This window comes from Rhinatrema bivittatum, chromosome 14 (genome assembly GCF_901001135.1).
Source record: "Rhinatrema bivittatum chromosome 14, aRhiBiv1.1, whole genome shotgun sequence".
Taxonomy (NCBI): Eukaryota; Metazoa; Chordata; class Amphibia; order Gymnophiona; family Rhinatrematidae; genus Rhinatrema; species Rhinatrema bivittatum.
In genome coordinates, this window is record NC_042628.1 from 24,914,735 (window position 1) to 24,937,181 (window position 22,447).

General features: G+C 39.6%; 1 protein-coding gene across 14 annotated transcripts in view; it reads right to left on the minus strand.

The window, feature by feature from the left end:
* CLEC16A (C-type lectin domain containing 16A) overlaps window positions 1-22,447 on the minus strand; it is a 231,073-nt gene that overhangs the window by 170,739 nt on the left and 37,887 nt on the right. For 10 of the 14 annotated variants that reach the window (XM_029576845.1, XM_029576841.1, XM_029576838.1 and 7 more), the window contains 6 exons: window positions 16,550-16,655; window positions 8,970-8,975; window positions 7,701-7,824; window positions 6,320-6,494; window positions 5,396-5,449; window positions 491-616 (listed from right to left, as the gene is read on the minus strand). In XM_029576845.1, coding sequence (XP_029432705.1) covers window positions 491-616; window positions 5,396-5,449; window positions 6,320-6,494; window positions 7,701-7,824; window positions 8,970-8,975; window positions 16,550-16,655 — 591 coding nt within the window. The remainder of the gene's footprint in view (window positions 1-490; window positions 617-5,395; window positions 5,450-6,319; window positions 6,495-7,700; window positions 7,825-8,969; window positions 8,976-16,549; window positions 16,656-22,447) is intronic. The other 4 variants (XM_029576846.1, XM_029576842.1, XM_029576843.1 and 1 more) reach the window with 1 other exon arrangement.

A 22,447-nucleotide genomic window follows, 5' to 3' on the forward strand; every position in this document is an offset into this window, starting at 1 on the left:
GGAGGAGGCACACTGTAATCTGGTGAATCGAGCGGTGACCCTACTGTGCTAGTATTTCTTCTGCGGCTCAAAATAACAAACATGTCCATCGGCCATCACTGCTGCCACATCTGCAGCAGGAAAAACCACAGTCTCTGCTTTTGTTTTAACACTGGGGGACTTGACAAAGAAAGCTTTTATAAATAAAAAGATGCCAAGAATCAGAGTGGGTAGGGAAGGCTCACCATCCAGTGATCACCTTGTCTCCTGAGATCATGGATCTCGATTGCCAACCTCACCCTAAATATGGAAAGTTGCTCACTGGTTGGTTTAATAGAATTGGGATTCAAGAACATAAAAACTTAAGAACTGCTATGCTGGGGTCAGACCAAAGTCCACAGAGTCCGACAGTGGCTAGTCCAGGGCACTTTTAAAACCAGGGGAAAAATGACAATGTCCCTGATCGTATCATATCACTTTCAGTTCACATTCAGACTTTAGAAATATTCACCTGGCTACTTACGGAACTTTTCTGCGTGTCCTGTTCTGCTTTCGAAGAGAACACGGACAGATCCCCATCCAGAATGACAGTCGCAAGGGAGTTCACCAGAGGTGAATAATGTATGATTAAGAAGACCTGTTAAGAAAAAGATAAAATCAAGTTTCCCTATGATAGATTTGCAATAGTTCCTAAATCCCTTGGCATTCTCTTTATTTTTCCAGGATAGTTTTCATTCTTTAACTGTCTGGAACAACAGATTCCCAGAGCACTATAACTGACAGCAGCTATCTACCAAGCAAGCCCCTCAATACTCCGCTACCCCAATTCTCCTCTCAATGCTGATTGGCGTCAAACCCAACTGGCAGGGGGTAGAAGGGGGATTGGAGAAGAGTGAGATTGAGTTGTGGGGCTTGGAAGAGAGAGAGAGAGAAAGAAAGAGAGAGAAGTGGGTCACATAATTACAGCCTTTGCTTCAACACCAGGGGCCCTGCTCTAAGGTTTACATATTTAGGTCCTTAAACCTCTACTTAAGTTTTCATATCCATTTCAAATTGCAAAATAAACTCCTCCCCATTGTTTTTCACCTACCCAATACCAATATGGATAAAGAAAAAAAATCTGGCAAATGATAATACAAACCAACTTTAGCTGTGGAAATTAACTATATATAGCCTGCAAGAAAATATAAAATAGATAGTTCTAAAATGCCAACTTTAAAACATACAGAAGTTCCTTAATATTGGCTTTTGCATCAAGTCCAGCAGCCTGGCGTAATGTGCGTAGTGAATCCAGCCTTGGCACAGCGAATTAAATCATGAAAAGTGACCTAGATTATTAATAAAGCAGTATGCAGAAAACAGAACAATGTGTTTCCTGGCTCATAGTCTTTATTCTGCATTTATTTATAAAATTTATATACAGCATTACCTGTCAAACAATAAAAGTGGTTTACAATAGTTCACTTATATAATAATAAAAAAAAAATAAAACACATAGCATAAAAATAAACAACAAATAAAAACACACAACACACCAACTAGCCTGCTACAGACAGCTCCCCACCCACCATCCATCACACAATCCCTGAGCTACCAGCTTAGAATACCAATTCAAATGGCATGTGTCCCTTACAGATAGGAAAGTCCTATTAACTCGTGGTCAGAAGAAGAGTAGATCCAACACTGGCCAAGTAAGCAAGGGAAAGTTATACTTCTGCTGAATGCAGGGCTCCTCCACTGATCTTCAGGATGGAAAATCCATAAAACAGATAGATCTTTTCAACAATTACCTTTTAGCAGAACTCAAGCTATGTTCACGACAGAATAAGGCCTCCTATACCTTAAAAAAGAATAAGCCTAGAGAAAAAAAAAGTTTTTAAAGAATACATGTTTGTCTCTGTACAGATTAGTCTAAATGTCTTGCCAACTGTGAATATGCCCATCTGGTTGGACAATATATTTCAGACCCAAGTAATAAAAATAATAATTGTCTTGCTCACGCCAAGTTCATGGCAAGTTACAAAAAACACTCAAACAAAACTCAAACAACATGATGATCATCCATCGCACTTTGATCAGTAATAAAAGCCTAATTACTGCTGACCACCAGCTTCGGAAGCAAGAACATTTTCAAATGATTTTTAAATATCTTATAGTATTCTATTAAGTCAAAGATTAGCCAGAACCTCATTCCACATCATGGTCCAGCTACCGAAAAAAAGACCTCTCGTGCGCCTCAAGCAAATGAGCCTGCTTGGGGGAAGGGATCTACGCCTGCTACTGTAACTGGTTGGATTCAGTTTGGGCTGCCCGTAGCCAAACTGAATGCTAGCTCGTCCTCTCCTCCTCTGTGTTAAATGGCGAAAAATGCCCCCATCACTGCCCCAAAAGCAACTGGCAATTCTTTTGGACTTAAACTTGATCGTCCGCACAAGCAGGGATCCTAAGGTCTGAGATTAGACTAGTATGTTTTTGCTGTTATTTTTCCCCCAGTTGCAGATATCCTTTTTGCATATAAAAATGTATATGTTGCAATCAAATATACTTAGCATTTGCTGTCTTGATAAGGCAGTATAGTGCTAGTTACATATTCAAATCATCATCTTCCAAGTTTTTGGCCCTGCTTTGTTTTCATTTGGTCTTCTTCCTGTGTCTCCTTTCTTTTTCTCCCAATACATACACACCTTGGAACACACGCTGTGCTCTCACTCTCTCATGGCTGTGCTCCTTCAGTTGTGCATTTGCTTTACATGTCTATGGAGTTCTGATAACAATCAGCACAGCGTTACCACCATTTACTTAGAGTTCATGATGGTAAACGTGGGAAAGTAGGAAGGGTTTCCAAAATAAAATTAAAACAAAAAGGAGAATTTTAACAGTCCTGTTTAATTGCCAGTTCTATTATCAAAAAATGTTTGATACTGTTGCTTCAAACCAACGAAATACAAAACCAAACTAAGTCTGAATAGGGTAGCCAACTGTCAAGCATCAAGTTTCTGAACACTCGGAGATGCTGCTTAATATCTTTGCTGCTGGGGTTTTGTACATGTGACCTATTGCCACTCTTCACCATTTAACAAACACTGAGATACAGACTAACAGCAGAGAAGGACCCTCTAATCTGCCCAGTTTACTTTCTGCTACAGTGCCAGAGACTCCAGTTGATCCCTGGCTCTCCCCTCATTCCTTGCTCCGTGCTTTCTTGAGCTCTTCTTGTTTCTGCCTCCAGCACTCTTTCAGTGAAGAAATATTTTCTGATGGATCCTCATATCATGAACACTTGGTTTTCAAACTTCTTTACTCTGAAACAGGTTTGCTTTTACCAGCCCAGAAGCCTAAATACTTTCTGTAAAGATGATCAGGCCTCTGTTTCAACTGTGGACACAAAGAAAATGCATCCAACGCATGCTGAACCCAGAGCAGCTACCAAAGCGCACACTATATCGTGTCAGAAAGAGCTCAGATCGGGATTCTTCTCAGCATTTTAGCCCTCTCCCTTTTCTCCGTACCCCAAAAATCTATAAAGTTCGGACAAAAAAAAACCAGGACAATTGGCAATCCTAAATCCAAAACATTCACAGAACCAGAACTAAAACTGAAATAAAATACACCAAAGTCCAGAATTATAATCTCACTGATCAGAATTTGGAGCCAAGAGTACCCAAGGGTCATCTACGCCTTTGATGACTGCACCCCATACAGCCACAGAACTAAAAGTGGAACCTAGGACAGTAGATCAGTTTGAAAATTTATTCTATTAAAAAGACACCAACAGAATATCAATGCATTGCTTATTAAATTTATGCAGACAAAATAAACCTCCATATGTAAGTAAACTGATTACCAAGTGACACTGGTAAGTACTGCTCGCTTAATATGCTATGAAATTGTTTCACTATTTGGGAGAATCAATTGTGTTCATCTACATATGCTACTACAGCAATTACAAGCCTTGGAGATAACTTTTTGAAAGCAAATGTCTGTATGGGAACAACTCCAAGTGCTGAAAGCCATTCCAGTAATGTCAGGATCAATAAAGTCTAATAATGTAAGGGTTAATAAATTATCATGAATAATGGAAAAAATATCAGTGATTTTGAGGGACTACCTTCTCCTTGAGAATAAATTTTTTCAAAGATAAGAGAACAACAACGTGCCAGAAAGAGAAAAAGGATATATTGGAAACATTTACTGTCTGCTCCTTACAGGCTATGTTGCTCTTTCACGATAAAGGTATTTTAAATACACTTTGCAATATCAGTGATCAGTTTCTGGATAACCAAACACAGGTCACCAAACCTGCACCTTTTTTTTTAGATCTGTATTAACAGAGATGGCAGTTACATCCATACCATCAGAGATGTTTGAAGTTATATCCGATATATTTCTAATTCCTATTTTAAGCATTCTGGATTTCAAGTTCTAGACTTTCTATAAAATAATCGTTTCCATCTTTGGTGCTGGTTTTCAGGATATCCTAAAAGAATATTCATGATATGCATACATTTATAGTTTAGGAACTACATTCAATTTGCATAGTTTGGTTATTCTGAAAAAGATCTGTTGGTGATTACTGAGGACAGAAATTTGGGGACCACAGACTACAAATTCTAATGAACTGAAGCATCTCTGGTAGCTTAGAATTCAATTTTGCAGCTCTGCTTTAAGCCAAAATAATGATGATTTAAAGAGTTAGTAAGCCTACTAAACAGGGTTTGTCACACCCAAATGTGGGAAAGGGGATTAAACTTGTAGATCAAAAGGTGCTCGTCATGTATGCCTGTGGAAGCCTTCTGAAAGGCAAGAGAGGAGATGAGGCGCACATCCATAAGACATTTATCAAGACAGTAAACAAAATTAGAGACTAGGAAAATAGTCAATGTTGAGAAAGGAAGGTCAACACAATACTGAAAGCCAAAACCAATCACAGAGAAGGCTTCACATTGTGCTGGCACAATCCCAGGGAAACCTCAAGCCCTTCAGATATTAGAAGCAAGTCTTACCTGGTCTATTAAAAGAGTGGCGTCACTCATAACCAGATCTAGCACACACACACATACACACAAAATATTGTCATTAGATTGAAGAAAAGCAACGGTCTGAAAAGCAAATATGCTGTGTTATAAGGAAAGTGACATGAAGGCAGATGAGTACAAACCAGTAAGCCCCACAAATGGCTAGTCAGACTTAACAGATGTAACGTTGGCCAGAGGCAACCAAGGAGAACAACAATGGATCATCCAATCGTGATGAAAGTCTCCCATTAAATACCTTTAGATGAACTCTCGATTGTACAGTTTCAATGTCACATGTCCTCAATCGAAAAAGGACATGTGACATTGAAACTACTGTGTTAATAACAACAATAATAATAATAATAATAATAAAAATTAAGGATCACTCATTAAATACATACCTGTGAAAGAAGATAAAGAGACACTTGGGGACTTATTCTAGGACGATCTACTGTCTAAAAAACGCCAAAACAAATAATGAACTTAGAAAGCAAACCAAAAGGAATTCCCATTAACCAGAAGAACAACAGGAAAACAAACACTTTTACATTAGATTTATACAAGAAAAATCAGAGACACAAATAGTGTCAAAAGGCATTTAAACAACATCTGTGCCTGCAGAAAAAGCAGCTCCAATCATGAATGGCTACTTGTGTGAAGAACGTTTTTAGAGTCTGTGGGGCTTTAACTTTTGGAACAAGCAACCACCAGATCTTCCTTTTCTACTTTCAGGACTCCTCTGTTCTTTTTATCTCATATTTTGCTTCCTAGTCTTTGCATATTCATATTACCTTGACTGACATACATGTATCAATTTCATTGACTACAACCTTGGTTGTGAAGGTGACACAAAATTAATGGTATCTTTTCTATCTCCGAGTCCAGATTTCTATATTCAATTTTTTCTACCCAGCACTTCTACATGATTTAAATCCATTTCATCAAGAAATACATATTTCTGTAACTTTATTATGCATTGGCATTATTTCAATATGTTCAAATATTTAGACATTTTATATACCCCATCATTCCATGTATAGATCACAACAGTATACAAAGTGGCATTCATAATTATTACTCAACAAACAAACAATGATTGGTTACAAAGGTGGTATTCATATACATGCATTATTTATCGAGTGAAACTATCTAGTATGTATGAATAATTGATCTAGTATCGAAGGAAGAGAGTAAGGAAAATTAAAAGGAAATGATAGTTTTCACATCTTAGTCAGAGGGTTGTTTTGAGATAATTAGATAATGTTATCACCAGACTATACAATTATACTTTCTTAATGGTCTGGGAATCTCTTCTTCCTGCTTACCTGATCCTGATTCACCAGGGAATACACATACAGGGGCAGGAACAGTCGGTTAAGCAGGTGGTCAGTCAGCACATCATTTAAGAATTCGCAATTAATGATGAGAATATCATTAAGGTAATGCAGATGATCGAGATGCTCTGCTACTAAGTCGCTTAGTTTTCCTCGATTTCGGTGTCTGACACAGAGAGAGAGAGAGAACAAGACAAGTATGCTAACCCACACATGGCAAGGAGGAGGACTAGAAGACAACTGAACCTCTGGAAAACTCCACCTGTCAGATTCCACAGTTGTGCTATCCTGATGGGTGGAGTTTCTTTTGCAAATATAGAAATACCCGCACGTAGCAAAATTCTAAGTCAACACAACAGCAACTTTTCTGTGGAGCAACTCAAACGTTTTCTCTTTTCCATGCGTTACCTAGTGCTATGCGCACTTCAGTCCTGCATTGGGGGTGGCGGAGGGATAGTTATTAAATTACAGAAACAAACCGGCAGTATAAAGAAAGGCACATTTTGAATATTATATTTTTTTTAAAGCATTTTGGCTTTGAGGAGTGAATGGATTTAAAATCAATTTTCATTACCGCACCAATTAGTTTTTAAGACTATAGAAAATACCATATCCTTCCTTTACATTAAAATTCAAGAAGCTGGCCTGACAAACTGCAGCACCAAAGGTTTTGTGCGGCATCTATCTAAATATACTTTAAATCAGCAGAATGACTAGAATAGCATTCATCAGCTTCTGAAACTGCTCCTTTGGCTACAGGCTGGTAAAGGAAGGCAACAATGTCACATCACCAATCGCAGACACAAGCTGAAAGGCTGTTAACTCGGTCATCTCCCACTCTTTAACGCAGGCTATTAATTGAGCCCAATTAGGTTCACTTAAATGTATTGGCTTTATAATATGGATTAAGCTACAGCACCAATCATTCAACTGCAACTATCAAAGTTTCAATTAGTATTCCAGAAGATACATATGGAGCTCTAAAGAGCTGTACATTTTTAATGCCGTCCAATTAAGAAGCAGTAATCCTGTCATTGACAACGTCAATGAATCACGTTTACTGCTCACTTAAGGTAACAGCATACAAGGCAAGTGCTTATTTGTAAACAGTCAATTATAATCACTAAAAAATCTTTATATCCTTAGTGGGTCAGCAATCAGCAATCATCCTGAGGCAGCGCTAACACGAGAACGCACGGTGACGGAAATCTTCCTCACTGCAGGAAATGGAAACCTAGCCATGCTTATTGCCTCCTCTCTTGACTCTTTCTCCCCATCTCGCATTTGAGCACACAGCTAGAAGCCACTGCCGCTGGTTTTCATTTCTTCCACGAAGAGGCAACAAATAAATCAACAATTCTAGACAGCTTACTCTTCATCAGTCTGTACGCAGTCATCCAGTTCTATTACATGGCTTCCGATAAACCAAACAAGATTGGAGAAGTAGGGAACTGCAGTCTTATCGCGAATGTAGTGCAACATGGGCTGGTTGTCCACTTGAGAAAAAAGTAAAACAATAAAAATTATTTCTCCCCATTCAAAAAACAAAACAAAACTATAATTATGTTCAACACTAAAGCAATAACTATTGGCCAATAAATGTCTTTTTTCACCCAAGGTGTACTACTGCGTCCCCCAAATGCAACAAGAATGCATTTTCCCTGCACTACCACTGGCCTCACATCCTACAAAACCTCAGCTCAGAGGGGTTTCTATTTAGTTGTTATTAACGTTTTTTTTTATTTCCCGCCAAATCCAACTATGTTGTCCATTGTGGGTTACAAATACAAACATACACAATTCAACATATACAAATTAAAACTTCCATATATAAAAACAAAACATTTACATTAAAGAATCTATAAAAAAAAACAAAAAAAAAAAAAACAACTTTTTACAAATTTCCTGAATTATTTTTATGCTCTTCTCCTGCCGGATCTCAACTGGAAGGCCATTCCAAATGCTAGGCCCTGCAAAAAGGATCTCATTCTACTCTGCCGTAGTCTATCATCTTGGTTAACAGGGACAGCGAGCTGACACGAACCTGCAGATCGTAATGCTCGCTGTGGAGTATCCCACTTCAGGACACGAGCAGACACACAGGATGTTCCCCATAAAGCAATTTATGCATAATAACCATCAATTTACAAATTGCTCTCTTCTCTATTGGAAGCCAGCGTAGATCTTTTAAGAGCATGTAATGCCTCTTGTAATCTCAGAAGGATGTTAGGGAGCCCGTGAAGAGGGAACTAACGTCCTCCAGGTTTATGAAAAGTCTCATGTAAGAGGGGGGAAAAAAAGTCTTTAAAAGCTCTTTTCTCATTTGAGGCTCCATAATGCCATGTGTTAGCTTTATACCGATGTGGGTGGGGCAGAGTCTTTCGTTTTGACTCTGGTTGGCCATGTCAAAAAACCCTGGTAAATCAGCCCAGTCTACAAAACTATGTTCACAGCACGCACCCTCGCATGAAAACATTAAAATGCATTATCCTGCACTTTAATACATTTTTTAAAAACATTTCTAGAAGCCCTAAACTTATAAGAACAAAAATGGTATTTTACCATTCAGGACCTTTTTTTTTTATTATTCTTCAAAACCAACAAATGAATAAGGCAAAGCTGAAGAGGTTAATAAACTTACATGACACTGCATTAAGGCACACAGGAATCACCATTGAAGGAAGGGTAAAAAAAAAAAAGACAACAGTTAATATGAATAGGAACTGGGATGGTAAGACACCCTTCAAAAGAGTTAACTAGCTTCACAGGAAATATCTGAGCTAAGTCCTACATGCTCACAGGCCTTTAGTTAAGTTCATTTCAAATATCTGTTAAAAAAAAAAAAAAAAAAAAAAGATAATAAAAAAAAAACATTTAAAAATAATTTACACTTTTGAAAATGGAATTTTTTCTTTCAAAAAAAAAAAAAAAAAAAAGGTTGTATCTTACCTTATTTTGACTCCCAAAAGTAAAAATACTTAAAAAAATGTGGATGCATAACTGAAGCCCTGCAGGCTGCATGGACATACAATAAAATGAGTGACCCAATACTGAGAAGTAAACCACATTCTTTTCACGGTTATGTTTTTCTTAACCCCAATCTTTCACCTTGACTATGTTTCTTCTTTACAATGCTCAAGGCGTTTTAAGAAGTTTATGTCCTCTGTGATTTTGGAGCTCAAGGCTTACGTTGGCCGCCTGCTGGCCCTTAGCAGTTATCTGCTCCCATACAATACAAATGCTCTGACAGAGGCAGCAGGGCTTACAGGCCTCAGGAAGTTTAGCAGCTGCCCTGCCCAGCCCCAAACATGCAGAGGAACCACAGGCTTTTGATTGTTTTAATTAAAAAGTATTTTGTATTTCGTGCTGAAGCATTTTCAAGTGGCACGAAAAGCAGCCTTAGATCATCTTCTCATTAGAATTCCCCTGAGAGCCTGATGCTCGTAAAAAAAGCAAAGTAAACTATCTCCATGGTCCACTGCCTTTTGCAACTCCTGGGCAGTTTTTAAAAAAAAAAAATGCACCTACAGCAGCTCTGTGCTTCAGGATGATCGTGATGAACATGAATGGGACATCTGCACCAAGACATGAGCGGATCTACAGATTTTAGCTAGCCTGAAAACCAAACTCATCGGAAGACCAGGAAATGCAATTATAGTGAGACAAACCACTTTTACTGTTCTTACCGATCTCTGCTGACTTTACATATGGGGAACATATATGTCATTGCTTTGGAAAGTGACTTACAGATGATTATATCTCAAATTTAAAGACAAAAGATGCCAACATCTACTAGAAAAACAAAAAACAGCCATTTTATTGTAAAGTGAAAAATATGTACTTTTTCATTTGTTCAAATAAACCAAAAAAATGAAACTACTTATTTTGTGGCCAGTTTATCTACATGCCTATGCATTGGTATCGGCTAGACAGAATTAAGTAACTTGTAGTAAAAGGGGAAAAAAAAAGCACAATTTATGTTGAAAGGGACACTGCCAGAGCTGGTGGAAGGGGGATTTTTAGAAATCCTCAACATTTATCTGCAACAGGGATGCGGCAGCAAAAGGTGCGTAAATCACAGCAACGGGATAAGCCCAGCCCGCTAAGACAGTTCCAGTAAAGCTGCTGTCAACTCCTTTACTTCCACATTTGCTTCTCTCGGCTCCTGCACCACTATAAATGTCAACCTTTTTAGCATGCTTAATCTCGGCTCTACTACTTTCTAACTATTCTTGTAAAGATACCGATATCAAAGATAATGAAAGAAACACCTCAATAGATTGTAACAAATCCCCCCCCCCCAGGCAACAAGGTTCATTTACAGTAACCTGCTACAGAAAATGATTTATGTACAGATATTTATTAATATACCACAGCCTGATTTCTTGCCTGTCGAAAACGTGGCACATATTGAGTCAAGAATTTGATTTGTTGGTACCAAGCGCATACCAATCAATCAAGCTGCTTTACAAGGCAAGCTGAAAATGTTAACATACACAGATGACGATTTGGTGTGCCAAGAGCATACATTGTACATTGACCTTTCTACGAATACCCTCTTGCATCCTGTAAGAAAGTGATTTTAACGCGAGCAAACCTATTACAAGACAGATATCCTCTAGGGAAGTGATTATACGCTTGGTAAGTTAGATACTAGTTTCTGGGCTCTGAAACACGAGGGTAAAATTAACACCCTACTTTTACATTTATATATTTTCACATAGACCTTTTGAGTGCCAGCTGAGTACTAACATAATCAAGATGTCAAAACACATACCAAGATTTATGATGCAGTAAACCAATCTACAAATTATGTAATGGAATAACCATATTGCAATCTCTATTTTGCTAAACTCTGAACATCCATACAATTCCAGCAAATATATGACCATACCAAAAAAAAAAAAAAAAATTTGTACAGTTTAATATAAAGATCCTTCTTTATAACCAATGGACCAGAAGTCAACAAATTTGTTTACCACAAAATAATGTTCTTTATGGCAAAATTTGTCTCCGATAGAAAAATGCTGTGGAAGAATTCTTTTGGGGACAGGACGTACATTTCTTAGAGGAACCGTTGTACTAAACCATCTCAGGAGGTAAAGGAGAGTTGCTTGCCTGTAACAGGAGTTCTCCATTTACAGCAAGCCCTCCCACTTGGGTGATGTCATCAGTCAGAGCCTGGGTCAGAGTCGATAATCTACATCCCTGAAGCTCTTCAGCACGCTCAGTGTGCCCGTGGGCGTCTCCCACTTTGGTATTTGGCTATTAAAAGAAAAGATCCAACTCCTAGGGGAGGCAGGTGGGTTATACGGGGACTGAATTTCCTGCTGTCCTCAGAGAACGCATGTGACAAGTAAGCAACTCTGCGCTCTCTGTGGAAAAGGAGGATACACTGTCCTCACACATGGCAATCCCTAACTACAAGTTATATTTAACAAAAAATAAATAAATAAAAGGGGGGAAATACAACTTGTCAATGGGCTACCATTTCATTAATTTTGTCTTTTTTTTTTTAAGAAGGCAACCTGAAAATAATAATAATAATAATAATAATAAACGGGCCCTGGCGAGATGGAGTTAGATTCTAAACTTCAAATAGACCTTGCAGGACAGACTGACCAAGTCTACTGTCACAAAGGAAGTCCCATTCCAACCAATAATGCAATGTGAACGTGTGGACAGACCTCCGCGTCGCAGCTCTGCAGACCTCTTCCATGGAGGCTGATCGCAGGTGGGCTACAAACGCTGCCATGGCTCTGACAATATGAGCCTTGACGTGCCCTTCCAGAGTCAGACCTGCCCGGGCAGAAAAGAAAGAGATGCAATCCGCAATCCAGTTGGACAATGGGCGTTTGGCTAGAGAAATTCCAGGTTTCTTGGGATCAAAAGAAAGAAAAAGCTGCATGGACTTTCTAAGGGCTTCAGTTTGTCCCAGATGAGTGGCTATGGCTCTTTTACAACCAGACGCTGTTAAGGCTTGTTCACCTTTGTGGACATGGTGACTTGGGAAAGGATATTGGGAGGACAATTGATTTAAGGTAGAAATCTGGCACTGTCTTAGGCAGGACCTTAGGATGTGAGTGTAGAATCACTCTATTAGCTGTGAGCCTGAAGCTCACAGACACTGATTGCTGAAGTGGCTGCCACCGAAAATATGATCTTCCAGGCTCATGACTCGAATGGCGTTTTCATCAGCTGGGCTAGTAGCACGCTGAGACCCCATGACACAGCAGGTGGCTTGATGGGAGGCTTTAACAAAAGCAAGCCTCACATGAATCAGACAGCTAAAGGTGGCACAGAGACGGCTTAATTCCTGCTTGGTGATGGTAAGCCATTAACTGCACCAAGTCTTCATATCAGATCTTTTAAAAACATAGAAACTATTCAAGCAGTTTTTGTGTGGAACAGGAGAAAGGACCTAAGGCATTTCCCCTCACTCTGTAAGGCAAACCTCCTCCATTTAAAACCATATGACTGTCTGGTGGAAGTTTTCCTGGAAGCCAGAAGCATAAGAGACACATCCACCGACAGGTCCAGACTACTTAACACTACCCTCTCAACATCCAGGCTGTGAAGGCTAGAGACCTGATACTGGGCTTAAGTATTATTTTCTGATTCTACAGTGATGAGAGTTGGGGAATTCCCCAAACAAACTGCTTTACTAATGGACAACTCCCATAGGAGTGAGAACAAAATCCACCTCGGCCAGTAATGAGCTATTACAATCACAGTCCTCCAGCCCCTTCTGAGTTTTAGCAAGTTCTTTGTTACCAAAGGAGCTGGAGAATATGGGTACAGAAGGCTTCGGAGACTAGTTTGTCTCACAACACTCTCTTCAAAAAGAAATGGTGGATCTTCCTGTTCAGAAGAGACAAACAGAGTTGTTCCCCAATTGTGAAATTTCTGATTTGTTGTTCAGGTACCACTCATGGAGCTCTAGGACTTGATTCAGTTTGTCTACTAGGGTGTAGTCCTTGCCTGCTAGATACGTGGCTCTTACAGCCATTTCCTGAGAAACGGCCCAGTTCCAAATTATGTCAGATTTCCAACGCAGAAGGTATAATCCTATTCCTTCCTGTTTATTTATTTAAACAAAATAGGCCACTTGGCTGATGTCTGCTGACTTTGTTTCTTTCTTCCAGAATGGACAAAAGCTGGTGATCCTTTTCTGTGAAAGGAAAGCTTTTTTTCCCACCAGTCATGTCTAGAAGAGCTTACATGAATTTCAATTGAGATGAGAGACTCTGGGGGGATTTTGGTCAGTTTATCACAAACCTTAGCAACTCCAACCCCCAGATGGTTTTTCTTATTGATTCTATGGAACCTCCTTGAGATCTGCTCTTGATCAACCAACCGTTCAGATAAGGAAACACATGAGCTTACAATTTGCAAAACTGTGTAGCCATTACAGCTAGACATTTTGTGAATGAACATGAGGTTGAAGCTAGGCTGAAGGGGTAATGTTTCCCTATTATGAATCTGAGAGATTTCCTGTGTCCTAGATATATCCTTATGAGGGTGTAAGCATCCTTACAATGCAGGGGACACAGCCAATCTCTTTCTTGTACAAAGGGAATTGAAGATGCCTAAGGAAAATATCATGAACCTAGGACTACGATGGGATTAGTCCTCCCATCTTTTTGGGGATCAGGAAATACTTGGAATAAAATCTATGGTCTCTTTCCTGTGGCTTCTAAGAGAAAGGAGAGCACCTGATGCTGAAAGACAGACTAGCAGGGTTTCCAACATGCAAAATTTGTATCTGTTCCAAATTACACTGAGAACTCAGCTATCTGAGGTCATTCTGGGCCAATGATTTACAGAAAACTTTAGCCTCACAGGTAGGTTCTACAAAACTGATATAAGACCACTGGCTCTGTTTTTATGGATCCAGTCAAACTCCCATCCCAAGTTTTGACCTGGAAGCTGCTTATGACTTGAGAGACCTCTGCTGTCTGAAACATTAGCAAGGACCCTGTTGTTACTAGAAACTCAAATGTGGAGGAAAATGCCTCTCCAAAGGACAGAAGTGTTTCTTTGGTGCCCTAACCATAAACCACCTTGTCAATGTGGAGGGTGGCCCAGATGTGGCTGCAGAGAGGGTCAAAGGTAAGATAAAGCAGTCTTTAATTTCATCCACAAATTTTTGGCTTTATTCCCAAGAGATTTTCTCTCTTGCAGGGCATGTCAGTATGCTTGTCCTACACATTTGAATGGAGATCTGAGGCTTATAGGCATGAGAGTCTATGAAAGCACTCCTTCCTGACTCAAAAACATCATAGGTTGAGCTGACCAAATGTTTCCCACATTTTTGAACCCTTGTCCATCACAGACTTCAGCTTGTCCTTTTGAAGGACAAAACCTGACAGGACCTTTATCTTCTGAATAATGTCTTGAGCATACTGGCTCATGAAGAGCTGGTAGGACACCATGTAAGAAAAGAACATATCATTCTGGTAAATCTTCCTCCCAAACATGTCAAAGATATGGAAGTCATGCCCCAGAGGCACCAAGAAATGGCTTCTTGACCTCCTGGCATTTTGTTTTACAGCAAATTCTACAACAGACTAGTGAGGCAGTTATTTTTCAAATCCCAGAATCTTTTATATATGATACATAGTGTCTGCCTTCCGATTAACTGGAGATGTCGAGTGGGTGACTCATATTTTCATCTGTATCATTCTAAGAATATCATCGAGGGGCACTGCCACGATATCCTTGCAGAGATTCATGTACTGGAGGATGTCCAACATTTGTGCCTTGAGCTCAGCCTCCTTTTCCAAATGAAATGGAGTGGCCCCTGCTATTTCCTTAAACTCGGCAAAGGATAAGTTGTTCAGTGGATAATGTCTCCTTTCCTGTAGAGGAGAGAGGTTTGAGGGGGAGAGATGTGTGTAAAGCCTGTAACTGTTTAATGTTCTACTGTTTAACCTGTTATATGTAAAGCCTGTTGCTATTTATTGTTTCACTGTGAACCGAGGTGATGTATGATTATACGTACCACGGTATATAAGAACCTATAAATAAATAAATAAATAAAATAAATAAAAATGTTGACGACTCCTCATCAGAGAAGTCTTCAGATCCACAATTGGACTCCAATTTTTCTGAGGCAATTTTTCCTCAGAGAGAAAAAAACCAAAGATCTACTAAAGTGGACTGTTGGGCTCCATGGAGAAAAAAATACTTGGGAGAGGCCTGTGTGAACACTGTGACATATGCTCAGTAGACCATGCTAAAGAGTTATATAGCTGTAGATTAGCAGTTCCGACCCAGGCTCCATCCAATGACATCACCCACGAGTGAGGACAATGCAGCCTATTTGTCCTTGGAGAAAAGAAGATGTTCTTTAAAAGCCAAGACAATCATAATGTCTAATTATGCTTCTTCTACATCTTTCATGTCACACAAGTTCATTTTTCTAGTCTTTGCTATTAACAATGTAATAGTTATGGTCTTTTTTTTCCAAATATCTAATATTAAAATACTCAAATAGAGATATCAAATGAATCTTAGGTTAAATTCCTAAATGGATATGATATGCAAATCAACCGAATATAACTTGAAACCTGTGATTGCTTGAATTATATTATATGACAACATACATCTATAAAGACCTCATAACTGCGTGATAATTTTTGTTTAGCTTATATCACACATTTGTTTAAATCATGGGTCAGTCCATTGTAAATTTCCACATTTAAAAAAAAAAGAAATGTTTGTGCAAATAAAGTTGAATCTACCACAATGTCTCATAATAGATGTATGACTTCATGAAGGAAAAATTATATAAACTTTAATAATGAGAGTGTAATCAGTTATCAGACCTTTATTCTCATGCAGGAATTAGCTTTACAAAAGTTATCACATAATTATGAGGTATTTAGAGATGCATGTTGTCATATAATATAAATCAAGCAATTACAGATTTAAAGTTTTATCCAGTTGCTTTGCATATCATACCCATAATATTAAAACAACCCGTAACTAAAATTTTGCTCATTTTTAAATATGCACAAATCAAAACAATGCACAGAGTTTAGTATTCCTCCACAGAGCTTATTCTGCAATAGCTTTATAAACTAACTCAAGCACAGGAAACAAAGGTGATCAACTATTAACGCAATACCTTGGACTGATTCCTACAAAGCTTATTCTACTAGAGGGGAACTTTGTAGCTCTGCTTAGAAACAGAAAAGTGAGCAGTCTAAGGCTTACCTTTGTAGACATTTAAGGTTATAGTTCGGACTGCAATTCTGACCATGCTTTCTGGGTGGTTAAAAAACTTTATTGCCTCGGTGTAAAGGGCAAAATCATTGGTATGCTGGAATTACAAAAGAGAACAAGGATTACCAGATAGCCAAGAGATAGTCAATATTTGCTGGATCTCTGCATACTTTATCTGCCAGTACATAAGCAAAACGTTAATGCAGAAAACTCTAAAGTGGCTGCTACATAAACACTTTTGAACTGCATGGGATTTGTAACAGAAATTTTCCAAATTGCTTCAGAAAGGATCGCAGGACTGATAAGGGAATGAACTACTATCCTCTGAAAGCAGCAATCAGCACATGTAAAAGATCTCATCCCAGTCGCCTGGACTCGAAGATAACAAGGTGGTCATCAATGGAGGAAGACTCCTTTATTTATTTGACTTATATATGGTTCACCCAGTCTGCTTTATTGTGTTCATGTTTATTTTATTTGATATCCTACTTTTCAACAATACCACCCAAGTGGTATACATTACTAAAAACAATAATCATCAAAATCACAATTTAATTTCCTTAAAAAATGTACAGATATTTAGGCAGTTAACATGGAAATATACATAAAATATAAAAGTAACAAAATAAGTACAAATAAATTATCAAACAATATCATATGCATAAAATTTATAAAAGTGGAATGTAATACAAAACAATTTATAAAACAAAATTAACTAAATGAGTTCACCCTGATGGTGGGTATTTGTGCTATAAATACCTGAATGGCTCAACTTTTCTCCTTTGAAGAATAAATGCTCCTGAGGAAAACTTGTAGTTAAACATTTCTCAAAATGTTTTGCATATTTTCTCATATCTGATCTTGGAGTTTTTATTCAGTGACATTATAAGTTAATAAAAAGCCTGCTTGAAAGGATGCATCTTAAGCTGATTTTTTTTTTTAAATCTTATTACATGGGCTAATGCCCTCCTTAAACTGTACCAACCCTCCCGCCAGTTAAGGTCATCCCAGCGTGGCATGATTGATGCTCCGTCCGTGAGCGCTGCTTGTCTTACAGCTACCAGAGAATCTGCCTTTTCTGTAGCAGCCCTCATTCTCTGAAAGTCTCTTCCAGTGGAATTAAGGCTAAGCGACTGCATCAAGACAGTCAGATGATCTTTGAAAACATTCCTATTCAAGCAGGCGTATCGCCAGGTAATCTACGCCAATGAGTTGCCCTCTTTTAGGCGTGATACAAGTGCATTGACCCTTGAATCTTAAATTCCTCACCGGATGATGTATTTTTAAAACTGAGTTGATACAAAGAGGGGTGTCTTCGCTCAGTGCGCATTAAATCATAACAAGCACAACGAGGCATCACAGGCAAAAATAATATTCGTATCATAAATAAGTAACAATAAATCCCGTGTTATCGCAGACCCTGCTGGCTGTTATTTATCTCACTTTCCCTTATCACTGCCCTCTGCAGATGTCCAGCACGCATCAATTCCTCCACTCTTGCAGACAACACCACCACCACAAGGACAGAAACCAAAACTGAAATGCAGAAGAGACCGACGCAGGACAAAAGAATGACATCCCAGAAACTTTCATTGTTTTAGATTTTGAGGTACCTACTGTTGGGTTTTCCATACTGCAGAAAGTGGCCCTTTCTGTCCTGCTTTCCCCAGAGCGTTTCATTTCAGCACAGAAAGTCCCGGGCCATTGGCCAACTCACGCGTTACGGTTACGGTGTGGTTCAAACACGGACAGGCAAACACGTCAGGGCTGAAACCTAACTAGGACGATTTCCGCCTGGTTCAAGGTTGAAGGAAATTTCAGATTTCCGCCAGATCCACTGGGGAAATCCAGTGCGAGAAGCCAAAGCAGATCGGAAAATGCAGGAAGCAGCGCCTCCAAAATCCAAACAGCAACCTACCAATTCAAAGAAACCCCCTCCCCCCCCCCCTTCAGACTTCCTAAACGGCCCAAAGCCCATTTTGCCCCACACATACAGATTTGGGTTTTGAAAAAAAGTTTGTGAATCCACTTTTAGGAATCTGCAGCAATTCTGTGGGTTCACAGAATCAAAAATGAATGGCTTTGGAAAGCATTCGCACATCTTTACTAGAATGAATTTCTCCAAAACTGTGTGATTCACCTTAAGTAAAAATCAACCACTACAGCACATGAAGAACTTGGCTGCCATCTTCTGGAAGCAAACTGCTTATGCTGCAGAAGCCACATGTGAGACTCCTGCTAGAAATATTATATATATTAACCTTGATCAATTCACGCTGGGTAAAACTGTTCAGCGATATCTTACCCTAGTTACCCCCTTATGCCCCCAGGAGAACTCAGATCTTCCCATCTGGCTCTATTTTCCACCCCGTGATGAAACATCAAAGAAATAGATGCCCATCCTCACGGCTTTGTAGGATCGCCTACCTTGCTGTTTTTTGGGTCTACTTTCCACCCCGCCTCTGGCCTCTGCCAGACTTCAGGCCTTTAGCTGTTACGCACCAAAGATCTGGGACATGCTTGGAACCCCATCTAGCTCACCTTCAGGAAGAAAGCTCAATCATGGCTTTTTAACCAACCATTCCCAACCGAGACTTCCTGTCCATCAACCCAGTTACCACAAAAGTATTCCTATTCCTACAGCAACAACAAAAGAACCCGACTATGAATCTGTCTTTAAAATATATAAATGCTCAATCAATATTGTTTGCTGATCTAACATTGTTACCTACTTTACATTCACTGCAATCCGCTTTGAGACCATTTATGGTAAAAAGTGGAATGCCAATAAATAAATACAAAAATCACATAGATAGATAAATAAATCGTTTGTAGCGGGAGGTTCAATGTATCTCGCCCTAGCTTGATAGCACCTAAGCAGAGTGTGCATCAAGCTAGGGCAAGAGTACAATGTACAAATCTCATCTTCGTGTCCCTTTCCTTACTCCGAATCACATCAAATCTTCACTGATGTGTCCTGTGCTATTCGTACCTCTGACTGTGCATGTCAAACTGACCCCCAAACCCTAGACCACCACCAAAACCTCACCTCGAGTTACTAGTTGACCTTCCTACAGTGGTATAAATAGTTGCCTAATAAGAGAACCTTGTAAAATACCCATGCGAAATTTATAGCAAAATGATAAATCTAGACCTTAGCTTGTTATATTGTGGCATTCCTGCAGAAGACACCAGTGTGGTGCTCTGCGTGGAAGGGCATTTGTGTACTAGAATGGAAGCCGATCCCACTACTGCAGTACGTCCAGAATAAAATATATATCCAGTTTTAAAACAGACTCCATTTACAAAATCTCAAGCTCCTATGGTACATAAGAATAGTCTATTTTCTTATGTTATCATGGATAACAAACACAGGAGAAACATTTTCATGGTATTCTAGGCCCCAAAATCAGATCTCTTTTGCATTTCTAGTTAAAATGTGGTTCTAATGCTAGTCCTGTACAAAAACTTTTTGATGAATCAGATTGTTCCACGATTTACCTTGTTGAGAGCACATTTCATGTCTCGGTGCTGAACTGTATTTAGTTAGCTAGCACTGAACTGTTTTGAGCTTCTGTACTGCTCTGTGTGTACTTGTTTGCTTCCTGTTTGTGTGAATCGAGGTGCTGGTTGCTTACAAGCTACGTTTCACCTCGTTAGTAAAAGCAGTGCTGCTCTATAGCTCTTGCCGAGGCTTTTCTTAAAAAGGAATACTCTTTATCTACAGTCTCTCTGTTCCGCTTCCAATCTCTCGCAGATCTGGGTGCCCCTTACAAGAACACATCCCAGTCTGCGGCTCTCAGAGAAGACACCACAGGGAAGGTAGACCCAAACCTGCTCAATGGTACTTCATATCTGACATTCTGGGGCCAATTTTCAATAGCTCGTGTTGTGTGCAAAGTATGCAGTCTATTTTAGCCCATGTGCACTGCACTGGTCGCTGGTCCATAACAGGAAAGAAGCCACTTTGCTTCCCTTTGAAAACGAGCAGATGCAAAGTACGGACGCTAAGAGAGACCGCATATTTTGCACCTTTTTATACAAGTGGCCAACCAGGGGCAAAATACCGCACAGACTTTTGGAAATCCCAAGGACGTGCCATTTCCCCCCCCCCCAAAGGAGCACCTCCATTAATGTGACTAAAAGCATGCGCACAATGGAAGCTGCGCAGAATTTTAGCCACATTTAAAGGGTGATTACTAAGTCAGGCCATTTACCGAGGTCAATTCCTCTGCACCCTCAGACTACAGCCAAGTTTCCCATTCCCATACTCCTCAGAATTAATAGAAAAGGAGATTGTTTAGAAAGGGGGGAAAAAAGCAGGGAAAGCAATACAAAAAACATCCTCCGTAAGCAAAGCAAAAAAAGATTGGACAACCTTGTAGAACTCTTAGCAAAGGTGAAGGAGAAATGAGTTCGTAGCTGATAATTATGTTTCCTTGAAGCCAGTCAGGTCAGTCCAGACGAGTGGGTTATGCACCCTGACCAACAGATGGAGACAGAGACTGTCACCCTTCTATACGTCTGGGCTGCCCTCAGCCTGACAGTATCACCTATAACAAACTAACTTGTGGACAAACTAAATCTAATATTTTACAACAATAAAATGTTATTTACTTCATTTTTTTTTTAACCAAAGGGCTTCCAAGCTTGCTTTTTTTTTTTTTTTTTTTTAAGAACTTTATGCTCATTAAGTCTCAATCAGGAGAGCAGGAAGAATAGCCAGACAGTTGTGGGGGGGGGGGCAAATAGGACAGAGACCCCCCCCAACCAGAAGTCTGGAAGTCCCCTGGCCCAGGCACTGCTGAATCAAGGGAGGGAGCATTCAGCTTTCACCTCGGGAGTCACCTCTTACCTTACTTCTTCCTATTGTTCGTTTTAAATCTATCCTAGGGCATTGCTTAACTGAGGGAGGGAGAGCTGGTCTTTCATCTCAGGAGCTGCCCTTGAGAATTTTCCTATTCAGCCTAACCAGGCCTCAGTTCACAGCACAGGATGCACACCTGTACCATCTGCTGGAGACAGAGAACACTGGCTGGCTGAGGGCAGTCAGGGATGCATGTACAGGAGACGTCAGTGAACCAGTTAGTCTCTGTCTCTCTCTGCTGGTTGGGGTGCATTACCCACTCACCTGGACTGGTCTGACTGGATGAAGAGGAAACACTCTTTACCCAAGAGTATCTCGTGACAAAATTACCTATGGCCAGAGGAAAGGGGAAAAGTAGGTACACAGATTTGAAAATTCCATTCTGCACACATACTTTACTCCCTTAAGCTAAATATGGCTTGGGAATGCAATACATACTGTGGCTAAAGGTAAACACATTGTGAACCCCAATGTACGTTTTAGCCATTCTGAGAAGAGAAGTTTTCAGACAGGCCAATTTACTCAGGTAAATGGTTTTTAAAAATTCTCTTTTGTGACTAACTTATGAACTAAAGAAAGAATTGTGTGTCAGCGTGTAACCCAAATGCTGACGTCGGTGAAACAATGTGACAAGGCGATAGGTAAAGCCAGAAGAATGCTGGGTTGCATAAAGAGAGAGGAATATCGAGTAAGAAAAGGGAAGTGATTATCCCCTTGTACAGGTCCTTGGTGAGGCCTCACCTGGAGTACTGTGCTCAGTTCTGGAGACCGTATCTCCGAAGAGACAGAGAAAGGATGGAGGCGGTGCAGAGAAGGGAGACCAAAAAGGTGGATGGTCTTCATAAAATGACTTATGAGGAGAGATTAAAGAACCTAAATATGTGCACCCTGGAGGAAAGGAGAAGCAGGGGTGATATGATACAGATTTTCAGATACTTGAAAGGTTTTAATGATCCAAAGTCAATGACAAACTTTTTCCGTTGGAAAAAAAAAAAAAATCAGCAGAACCAGGGGTCACGATT